The sequence below is a fragment of the Engraulis encrasicolus genome, chromosome 21, assembly GCF_034702125.1.
Source record: "Engraulis encrasicolus isolate BLACKSEA-1 chromosome 21, IST_EnEncr_1.0, whole genome shotgun sequence".
Classification (NCBI taxonomy): Eukaryota; Metazoa; Chordata; class Actinopteri; order Clupeiformes; family Engraulidae; genus Engraulis; species Engraulis encrasicolus.
Window position 1 is genome coordinate 47,209,580 of NC_085877.1, and position 12,500 is coordinate 47,222,079.

At 41.0% G+C, this 12,500-nt stretch overlaps 1 protein-coding gene across 1 annotated transcript in view; it reads right to left on the minus strand.

The window, feature by feature from the left end:
* Positions 1 to 99: 99 nt before the first annotated feature.
* Positions 100 to 12,500, minus strand: part of LOC134437449 (B-cell scaffold protein with ankyrin repeats-like) — a gene marked incomplete at its 5' end in the record, with an annotated part of 142,721 nt that continues 130,320 nt past the window's right edge. The window contains 3 exons of the mRNA XM_063186940.1: positions 100 to 128; positions 7,061 to 7,124; positions 8,543 to 8,632. Coding sequence (XP_063043010.1) covers positions 100 to 128; positions 7,061 to 7,124; positions 8,543 to 8,632 — 183 coding nt within the window. The remainder of the gene's footprint in view (positions 129 to 7,060; positions 7,125 to 8,542; positions 8,633 to 12,500) is intronic.

Sequence of the window (12,500 nt, forward strand, 5' to 3'; positions counted from 1 at the left end):
TTTGAAGTATAATGTTAAAATTAAAAGAAAAATGTCTGCACACTTAAATCCCCTTTGTGTTCTTTTTAATAGGCCAGGCTTTCGGTCTACTGACCTTCCTCAGGGCTCAGCTGAGGAAGCTTCCTCCCCTGAGGAAGGTCAGTAGACGAACACAAAGGGGATTTAAGTGTGCAGACATTTTTCTTTCAATTTTACACAGTTTTTGTTTATGTTTGGCACCTTTTAATCGAGAGTGCGGTGTGATCCGGCTTTACACAAAGTAAAATGTTAAGAATTTAAATTAGACCTGATGTGCAAAGTACGCATTACATTACATGTCACTTGTATCCAAGTGACTTACAGATATTTACAGGGTATTGGTTACAGTACCTGGAGCAGTATGGGGTTAGGTGCCTTGCTCAAGGGTATTGGTTACAGTACCTGGAGCAGTATGGGGTTAGGTGCCTTGCTCAAGGGTATTGGTTACAGTCCCTGGAGCAATGTGGGGGTAGGTGCCTTGCTCAAGGGCACTTCAGCCATGAAGTGCATTAGAGAGTGGAAGGGTGGGATTCAAACCTGCAACCCTCTGATCTAAGGTCCATCTCCTTAAACACCATACCACAGTTTTCCCATGCATCATATAGTGTATATAGGGCAGCTGTGGCCAAGTGGTTAGTGAGTTGGTCTTTCAATCTAGGGGTTGCAGGTTCAAATCCCCCCTGACCTCTTCCTACACCTCCATCCATGGTTGAAGTGCCTGAAAGATAATAACTTTAAAGTGATACTGTCCCATTTTTGGAAATAAGCTTATTTTACACCTCCCCTTGAGTTAAATAATAGGGTTTTACCATTCTCCTGCACTTTCAACCGTTTTGTAGCTATGGCAGTGCATTTTTTACCTCCAAGCTAGCAGATAACATTGAGTCCTATAAGAACAGTTAGTCACCAGCTGGTCTCATAGGACTCAATGTTAACTGCTAGCTTGGAGGTAAAAATTGCACTGCCATACTCAGTAAACGGGTGAAAGTACAGAAGAATGGTAAAACCCTATGATTTAACTCATGGGGAGGTAGCCTAATTTTAAAAAAGGGATGTTTTCGGATCAATAATTGGGAAGGCAGCGGGAAATTTTAAAAACCATTGAGTGGAGCAGATGACGAGGTGACTCGTTTCGATACAATTGATGGCGAGGCAGGTGCTTAGAATTTCGGTACAGGGTATTTTTGTCATCTATTGCTAGGCCTATCTGTAAATTTGTAACCTATGAATTATGCCAACTGCAGAATAATTTAGTGCGCACGTAGTCGGGCGTGCCTCTATCAGATTAATGTAGTAGGCTAGTTACTTTCAGGGCGACAGACTTGACTGACAACCAAATGCATAGAACTGACGACTGGCTCTTGGCTTGACAACCAAATGCGATAGAATTAACGACTGACTCTTGACTTGATAAACAAATGCGATAGAACTAACGATTGGCTTTTGGCCATAGCAACCTACAGTTTAGAATTAGTAACGGCAGTTCGCCTAACTTAGTCGCACGTTTGACGCCTTACAGGTTATAGGTAATTAGTTGCAACCCCATCAGCCAATCAGAAAAGAGGATTCAGTTGCGTAGGCAGATAAGGTGTGCTAACTGACTTGCTGCAGCCCATTCGGTGCTCTGCCGTCCTGGAAATCATTATGGGTCTGTTACGTTTCAGCAGTAGCACATGTCAGGTAGGCACAAGGACAGCCAGTATTGTAGTGTATGGATCGCGTTGTTTGTCTGTTTTCTTTTTGTGGGCCGTTTCAGAAGCACATTCATTGCAGCATATCAACCACTAATTAATTTATGGGAGAGGAGAGGAGAGGAGTGGAGATGAGATGAGAGGAGAGGAGAGGAGAGGAGGAGAGGAGAGGAGAGGAGAGGAGAGGAGAGGAGAGGAAAGGAGAGAAGAGAAGAATGGAGAGGAGAGAGGAGAGGAGAAGAGGAGAGGAGGAGAGGAGGGGAGGGGAGAAGAGTGGAGAGAAGAATAGAGAAGGAGAAGAGAGGAGAGAAAAGGAGAGGAGAGGAGGCGAGAGGAGAGGAGAGGAGAGGAGGGAGAGGAGGGGTGAGGAGAGGGGAGGAGAAGAGAAGAGAAGAGAAGAGAAGAGAAGAGAAGAGAAGAGAAGAGAAGAGAAGAGAAGAGAAGAGAGGAGAGGACATGACATGACATGACATGACATGACATGACATGACATGACAGGACAGGACAGGACAGGACAGGACAGGAGAGGACAGGACAGGACAGGACAGGACAAAAGGGGAGGAGAAGGGAGGAGAGAAGCGAAGAGGAGAGGAAAGGATAGAAGAGAAGAAAGGAGAGGAGAGAGGAGAGGAGAGGAGAGGAGAGGGGATGAGGGGAGGGGAGAAGAGTGGAGAGAAGAATTGAGAAGGAGAGGAGAGAAAAGGAGAGGAGAGGAGAGGAGAGGAGAGGAGAGGAGAGGAGAGGAGGAGAAGAACACTCACTTGGGGTATGATGGATGATGTTGATCTTATCTGAAAGAGAGAGAGAGAGAGAGAGAGAGAGAGAGAGAGAGAGAGAGAAGAGAGAGAGATAGAGAGAGAGAGAGAGAGAGAGAGAGAGAGAGAGATAGAGAGAGAGAGAAGAGAGAGAGAGAGAGAGAGAGAGAGAGAGAGGGAGAGAGGGGGAGAGAGAGAGAGAGAGAGAGAGAGAGAGAGAGAGAGAGAGGTGGTTAGATGATTAGAACAGGAAGACTAACTCCCACACTTCACTTTAGTTTCATTTCATTTCATTTCATTTATTTATTTCTTCAGGACATTGCACATTAATGAACATATACGTGTACATACATGCAGATATATTAATGAACATATAGGCCTACATACAAGTTTCAAGTTCAAGTTCAAGTTTCAAATGTATTCAGCCATATCAACAGTATAAAAATACAGTTGATAGGAATGTTACTTGGTGTGCTCATACAACAACACAACAAAAGAAACAAAACTGGGGGGGGTTCCAGATTGTAGCCCAAAGGCTAATTTCCATCTGGTGTCCAAAATAGGCAGGCTAGATGTTAACAAGCATTATAAATTAAAATCCCAAACATACATCTAAAACCAAAACAGACTGTTAGTAACAAAAGAAATGAAACACAATACAGACGCAAAAAGCATGTCAATAAGAGGAAAAAAAGACAATGATCCCAAGATAGGGCTATGTATTATGTGAGTGTGTGTGTGTGTGTGTGTGTGTGTGTGTGTGTGTGTGTGTGTGTGTGTGTGTGTGTGTGTGTGTATGTGTGTGTGTGTGTGTGTGTGTGTGTGTGTGTGTGTGTGTGTGTGTGTGTGTGTGTGTGTGTGTGTGTGTGTGTTGTGTGTGAGTGTGTGTGTGTGTGTAGTTAGGTCTCTGATGTCCAAGCGGTGTGTTGCGACAAAGTGACTTTGGAATCCTGTGATGTGATGGGAAAGACACACACTCAAATACATACATGCATGAATGCACACACACACACATGCTCACACAAACACACACACGGACACACACACACGCATACACACACACACACACACACACACACACACACACACACACACACACACACACACACACACACACACACACACACACACACACACACACACACACACACACACACACACACACACACACACACACACACACACACACACACACATTCATGCACACACACACACACACACACACACACACAGTTCTAATGTGAGTCTATTTTCAACTCTATGCATCACTGCTGTGCTTAGACAGTCTGTTTCCCGTTTCTTTTGGAAATTTGTCATTTGATAGCCACCCAGTATGGCAATAAAGCAAATGGTGTGTGTGTGTGTGTGTCTGTGTGTGTGTGAAAGACTGCATGCTTCCTCCTGTGAGACAGAGTGTGTGTGTGTGTGTATGTGTGTGTGATTAAGTGGATACTTTTTTTCTAATCCAAAGCGATTTACGGGTACTTTAAGGCCTACAGTTTATTGGTTACAGTCCCTGGAGCAGTGTCGGTTTAGGTGCCTTGCTCAAAGGCACTTCAGCCATGGATTGCTATACTGTAGGCAGTGGAAGGGTGGGATTCGAACCTGCAACCCTCTGATCTAAAGGCCACTAGGCCACAGCTGCCCCACTTCACCATGAGCGTAGAGGACACCATATTTTTGCCACCCTTAAAGTAGTCAACAGTGTCAGACAGTCAACAGAGTCCAAGTGACCTCCAATAAATGTTTTTGTCTTATTGTGGCGAGGATTGTGTGGTGACGTATTGTATGGTGATGGTTGTCTCAATTTTTTGGGGGGATATTTTTTCAGGGCTTTTGTGCCTTTATTTTGTGACAGGACAGCACAGCGAACGAGAGACAGGAAACGAGTGGGGAGAGAAAGACGGGGAAGGACTGGCAAATGACCCGTGCTGGAATCAAACCCGGGTCGCAGGCCCACCATAGGGCCGGTTGTCTCAATTCTATTAATTTGCAGGTTCCAGAGTAGAATACATCCATACAGATTAGTTAACCCTCCGTTTTGAAACTTCATTCTTAAATAACTTCTCTATTTTTCATCATACACAAATGACACTTCATGATATCCTCCAGCTAACCTATTCAAATGGTCAAAATGAAATATAATGAAATTCCTAAAGAATTGTGGAAGATACACCAACTTGTTACATTCATGGTGTTTCGGTCAAAAATGACTGGACCATTAATTTACATCTCCCAAAGTTATATACAGTTATATTACATTCACTTTACTCTCATATTCTTTTTTGTTAGGCTTTTCAGAATACAACCATATGTGCCACATTAGTATAGATGTTTACAGTTAGTTGAAATACTTGAAAAAAGTAAAGGTGTTCCAAACGGCCTGACAGCCTCTGAGAGGCCCTAGACTCCAGAGGGTTAATAAAACGAATTGTTGCAAGATAAGAAAAAGCCTACAAATCACTAAAACAAAGCAGAATCACATTTAATCACATTAGAAATGTTTCAAAAGGATGTCTAAAAGGTATTAATCACAAAATATTGATATCAGATTTTCAATCAATGTATTTTTTTTTTTGTGTTGGCGGTAAATTTGAACGTAACCATGTTTCTAACACAACCAGAGGGGTTAAATAGCATTGAACCCACATTGATGTGTTTAGATAACAGTGAACCCAGAAGGTATTACAGTTTTTCTCGATTGCCTACACACAATTTTCGGAATCGGTCTTCGAATTCTCAAAACTCTACACACAAATCTCCAAACCTCACACACAACGGGCCAAACTCTTCACTACCTCTGAAAAATGCACGTCTTGTCTCAAAACAATGTACTCTCTTCTAAAAACCTCATTTTGTCGTCAAATGACACACACAGACAGTCACTACAATACACATTTGCAGACCCATTAAAACACTGTTGGGCACAGGGTAAAACTAATTTATCCCAGTAACTTGGGCTTTTTTGTTCTGGATAGCCTATTGCTATGAAAAAAAACTCTATACTCAACTTGAAACACAGTAGAAACTTATTTTCTTCAGTGTTCTTACTAAAGAGGACATTTATCTGTAGTAAAATACTGAAATATTGTTTTTAGACTCGGAGTACACAGACGTGTATATATTTTACATATTTTTAAAAATATTTAAAAATTGCACTAATTTATTGTAAAATATTGGGTAACCACATGAAAGTTATTTCTTGTATAACACATTTTTTTAGTTCAAAAACTAAACAAATGGGTTTTCTCCTTGTATCCACTCATTTTTCATCAATATGACATGCAATGTGTGTCCTTATGGGGTGATGATTTCAGATTGTAAACCGGTATGAAGAGAGTTTGCCCATGTGATGAGGAAGTGAACAGTATTGCAGTTGATTGTAGTGTTGTGAATGACAGTGTGTTCCATGAGAAACCCAGTGTTTTTCTTTATGAAAATTGTGTGTAATGGTGTGAAAAGAGTGTGTTTTAAAACTGGAATTTGAGTGTTAAGTAGGAATTGTGTTTAGTGTTCAGTGACATTGGTTAGGGGAGTTGGGAAATGGGTGAGATGTTCCGAGAATTGTGTGTGAAGTACCAGAACTTGTGTGTAGGCAATCGAGAAAAACTGTAAATACTGTTGAACCCTTCAGGGATGTGTTCCGTAAGTAACAATGAACCGTGAATGTGCTGTTACATGTAAATACCACTGAAGCCTTCAGGGAGCATGTAATATTAACAACCACCACAAGAGGGAGCTGAATCCTTAGCGTTTTTAACACCTCTTCATACATGAGCCTGCAATAATGTAAATAACATTGAACCCATTAGGATGTGTACGTATTTATTTTTGCCACTAGGGGGTGCTATTGAGTCATTGGAGAGAGGGGAGCACCAGCAGTAGAGTATATACTTAAAGAATCTCTGGTACTACACTACTGTTACAGTAACAAGGTGCACTATGCTGTAATATGTTTAGCAGTTTCTTTCAAGAATTCATGCTGCCCAAAAAATGTTACCTTTTTCATGAATACCACCACCATCAAATTTCTAAGTATTCATTATGACATGGAAAAGTGCACTTCTTTTTATACATGAAAAGGTGACTCCTCCCCATGTCCACCATTTTGAATTTCCAGACATAGACATTTTCAGCTGCAGAACTTAAGGTATTACTTAGTAAAGTGCATTATTTAGGTCCTAAAACAAAAAGATCCAATTCCAGTTTGGCAATAAGCCACACAGTTTCAATGAGCAGCATACAGTAGCTGCAATACCTACTCTGGCCACCATAAGTATTTATTGTGGTCACTAGAGGGTGCTGTTGAGTCATTTGAGAGAGGAGCACCCCAACAGTGCTGTGCATTAGATTACATTACACTACATTACAGTTAGATGATGATTTTAACCAAAGTAACGAAGAGTATTGTAAGTATATAGAAGTTTTATGAATGCGAATGTGTAGCAGACTGTGTGAGAGGCCCTGAACCTGAAGGTGCTGTGTGTGTGTGTGTGTGTGTGTGTGTGTGTGTGTGTGTGTGTGTGTGTGTGTGTGTGTGTGTGTGTGTGTGTGTGTGTGTGTGTGTGTGTGTGTGTGTGTGTGTGTGTGTCTTACCATAGACGCTGTCATCATCCTCTCGGTTGTTTATGATGCTGGCTCTCAGCTGACGAAGCTTCTCCTGAAAAACAAACAACAATGGAAACGACACATTAATAACACAACAACAACAACAACAACAATTACAACACATGCATGCTAATGTGGATCAACCATCTAGTGAACGGGTTGTTGTTGGAAGTTATATCTCTGAGAAAAATGGCAAGCCATAATGAACACTTTACTTTACTTTACTTTACTTTACTTTATTTGTTCAGGACATTGCACATTAATGAACATATACATACATGTACATATATGTAAACATGCCAGATTGTAGCCCAAGGGCTAATTTCCATCTGGTGTCCAACACACACACATGCATGGGCATACACACACACACACAGGCACGTACTCACGCACGAACTCACGCACGCACGCACATATGCAAGCACGTATGCACGCGCGCACCCAAGCACACACACACACGCGCGCACGCACACATGCACACACACGCGTACACACGCACATGCACACGCACAGACACACATAATATGGCTGACATAACACCTCAGAAGCAGTCAGTGAGCATAAACAGCAGCCGTTGACAGAGTGTTGACAGATTTTTCTTTGAGGCGAATTTAGCAATCTACTCTAAACTACAGTGGCAAGCAAACAAGCAGACTACACAACAGGCTATTGTCAACAACATTTAACAATTAAACAAGAACAATAACTATTGTAAACCATTTAAAAAAAATGTATGTGTGTGTGCGTGTGCGTGTGCGTGTGTGTTAGCAGCTGAAATCTACCCTAAACTAGCAAACAAGCAGACTACACAACAGTCTATTGTCAACAATATTTAACAATGAAATAAGTTTAAAAAAAACACACACACACAACAAATCAGGAATGTGTGTACTCCAAGGATGTTGTGAACAATAATTAACAATAAAATGAGAACAGATCAACAAACTGTGGAAACTAAACATTGTTAATGAGTTTTGACAGATTTTTCTTTGAGGCGAATTTAGCAACTGACAACTCGACAGCAAACAAACAGACTCACTGCACAACAGTCAACAATATTTAACAATAAAACCAGAACAGATCAACAATGTGTCTCCAAGACTATTTATTAACAATTTTAAAAAAAAGTGTGCGTGTGTGTGCGTGTGTGCGGGTCCATGTGCGTGTGTGTGTGTGTGTGTGTGTGTTAGAAGCTGAAATCTACTGTAAACGAGAACAGATCAACAATGTGTCTCCAAGGCTATTGTAAACAATTTAATAAAAACAACAATAAGAACCAATCAGCGGAGTGTCTAACAAACAACAAACTAAAAATATCAAGGCTCTGTGTGTGAATCATAGTGAACGCAGATACTTAATTAACAGTGTGTGGAAGCTGACATTTACATGTGTGTGTGTGTGTGTGTGTGTGTGTGTGTGTGTGTGTGTGTGTGTGTGTGTGTGTGTGTGTGTGTGCGTGTGTGTGTGTACCTGTTGTGTGGCGTCAACTCCTCGCTGTAAGCGCTGCCATTGGCTGAATCGGTCGAGCGCCTCGTCCACACTGAGCACGCCCAATTTCACCTGAAGGAGAACATGAATTACATATTTACTGTATATATATATATTAGAGATGCACCGGATCCTAATTTTTAGATCCACTGCTTAAGATCCTGCCGGATCCGGAACCGGATACCAGATCCTACAAAAGGGTTGAAACATATAGTCTACTCACACACGTGGGCCCTTTTTATTACTTTAGCGCAAATTATTTTTAAGACTCATTGGCTTACTGCCACACTGCCTTCAACGGCCGCTTCCAAAGGGCTTTCACTCCATGCAGCGATTGGGGTTGTGAAAGACTGACTGAAAAGGCTAGGCTACGTAAAAAGAAGAGATGCCCCAGATCCTGATTTTTAGATAACTGCCGGATACCGGATCCACTGCACTACCAGGATTTTTCTGCCTACCTAGAAGTACCAGAGAGGGGTCATTTGACCCGGCGGCTTTTACCTAATACACTAATCACTCATTTTGTTATGGTAATGAGGCTGTTAGGGGCCGTGTGTGGGGTGAGGGGTGAGGGGGTCACACCTTACAGTGCTAACAGCCAAGACAAACAGGGACAGACAGCTTCTTCCCAAGGGCTGTCAGCCTCCAAAATCACCACAGGTAAATAGCAACTTGCATGAAGATATCAGCAGCAAAGACATATAGCACAGTTTGGCGGACAGTGTGTTACAGTTTTTCTCAATTGGTTTGGCTCATTTCTTGAAACTGAGATGTCATTCTCAAAACATGGACAAATCCCAAAACTAATTTGCAGTTCCTCACAACAGAATGGCATTTATCATTGCTTTCATCAAATTTCAAATGCTTTTGTACATGTCTCAATCATTTAGTACATCCTTGCAAATGGCTATGTACAAGTATTCTACAGTTAACACAATCAGCTTACATTTACACAGCAAAATAGAATTTTCAAATGAATGCTGATCTATCCCAATTGGTTGATTCTCAGTGTTATGGTTGTCCTGAAAACATGTCAGCACATTTTCTTCATATAAGTCATCAATGAATGTGTGAATGTCCCATGTGATCATGACGAATCATATGACTGCAACCAGATAATGGTTGAATTACAGTTTTTCTCGATTGGTTTGGCTCATTTCTTGAAACTGAGATGACATTCCTATAACCCTTGGGTCATTTGGCCAAGCATTCTTACACTTCTGCACAACAGTTCAGATAACTAGCAAAATGTCATATACCTCCCAAAACACCTCATTCTTGCATCAGCACTAAACCGTCTTACATATAAATAGTCAGTACCATCAAAATGGCATAGATCCTTCTCAATTGCTTTGGCTCATTTGCATTCATTTAGTCCTTCTGTCAAAATAAACTGGATGGTTCAGCATAACTATATGGATCCTCATCACTCGCTCATATCACCCCAAAAACAGTGACATGTCAAAACTAAATTTCTTCCGCACATATATCATCAGTACCCCCAAAATACATTGTCCCTTTGCCATTGTGTAAGCACTTAGGTGTTTTATCTACGTTCAGCTAACAGATTTCGACTATGTATAAAAATGAAAAAGTGAGTGAAACCATTGAAGTTTGACAACACAGATAATTTACCAAGGACATTTATCAGTAACTTTCTGTACTGTAAATTCATATACAGAAAGTAATGCCCATATATCACAGGTTTCTCATGGGTTTGGCTCATTTCTCAAAACAGAGATAACGTTCTCAAAATAACATGGATAAATGCCAAAGCAACTAGCAATTGTTCAAAACAGAATGTCGTTTGAAAAAATGTCATGAAATTAGCCAAATAACAGAGGAAACTGTAGTATACACGGTTGTAAAATTATTTTCTACTAACTAGTAAAGTTACAATACAATCTGACCTGTTGAACACTGTCATGAATTTACTATGTAATGAAATTCTTAAAATATGATGTCCTTGACTGTTTTGGGAATTGCGTAGACCACTTTGCATATGATGACTTACACAATGAAATAATGCTGACGTGTTTTTCAGAGGGCAACCATTAGACTGAGAATTGTCTAATTCGTTTAGATAAGCAAGGTCAATTTATTTGGAAAATGTGCTAAATGTATGCTGAATGTGTCAACTGAAGGGTATTTGTACATATCCATCTGCAGAGATGTACTAAACATTTGAGACATGTACAAAGCATTTGATATCTGATGAAAGCAATGAAAAATGCCATTCTGTTTTGGGAAATTGCAAGTTGGTTTGGGGATTTGTCCGTGTTGTTTTGAGAATGTCATCTCAGTTTCGAGAAATTAGCCAAACCAATCGAGAAAAACTGTAACGTGTGAATCTCCCATGCCATGTGACCATAACGACTCATGTGAATGCAACCTGGCAATTGTTAGATGGATACCGGTAAATACCAGTGCATGTGGACTACTGCTTCATTTCCCTCAAGAATTTTGTGGTGAAAGAAGCTCCTCTCCAAGGAACGAAGATGCAGAGATACAGCACTCAACAGGCATTGGAAATGATCCACACACGCACACACACACACACACACACACACACACACACACACACACACACACACACACACACACACACACACACACACACACACACACACACACACACACACACACACACACACACACACACACACACACACACACACACACACACACACACACACACTGTGTCTCAAGTGACAGCTGTGAGCTGCTAACAGCCACATTTCCACAACAAAAGGAGTGTCCGCAGGGGGTCCAAAGGGTCAAATGACCCCCTTGTGGGGCTTTTAGGTAAAAAGGTCAATTGACCCCTCCGTGGTAGTTCTAGTGTTAAGATCCTGCCGGACCCGGACCCTGTGAAAAACTCTATTATCCTGACGGATCCGGAACCGGATCTTGGATCCTGTACATCTCTAATATATATATATACTGTCTGGCATGGTCTGGCACTCCACTACCTCACAGACCCCTCAAGAGCTCTGCGGTCCTCTTCCAAGGGCCAGCTGATCGTCCCTCGTACCAGGCTCAAGGCCACCAGTGACAGAGCCTTCCATGTTGCTGCTCCCATTCTTTGGAACAATCTGCCCGACCACATCCAGAATGCCCCTTCACTGGCCATGTTTAAGCAACACCTTAAGACACATCTCTTCCTGGAGGCTTATGGCTGCTAGTTCCACAAGCACTTTCACTTACATGCTTTCACACACTGACGCGCACACACTGACGCGCACACACACTCACACTTTCCAACACAACACTCTGTGAAGCGTCCTTGGAACGAAAGTATTATTATATATATATATATACTGTATATATATATATATATATATATATATATATATATATATATACATATATATATATATATATTAATTTAAAGGTGCAGTGTGTAGGATGGTGGCCAGAGTAGGTATTGCTACTATGCAGCTCATTGAAACCCTGCTGCCTATTGCCAAATTTTATCTTACTACTATTGTTGTGTGTATTACAGTAGGTATAATGAATATGCATGTTGTGTGTATTACAGTAGGTATAATGAATATGCATGCTTACTTTGTAGTGTGTATTAGATTAGGTATAATGCGAACAGTATGCATACTAATATTTTAGTGTGCATTACAGTAAGTATAATATATATGCATACTAATATTGTATTGTGTATTTTATTTGGTTTGAGGAATATCCACTTATATAATACCCAGTTGAATACAAGTCATTAGCAAAGGTCCAGAGAACCATTTAAATTAGATAATAGTGTATTACTAGCACTGTACTGTACTAGTAAATTCTTGACATTTCAATCGATACCCAGCTCTATGCCCCATAGCAGGGGTCCCCAAACTTTTTTCTCTGGGGGCCACATTATCGTTCCTGACTGTGATCAGGGGCCGGATCAATCATGTGGGCTTTAATCCTAGGCCAATGC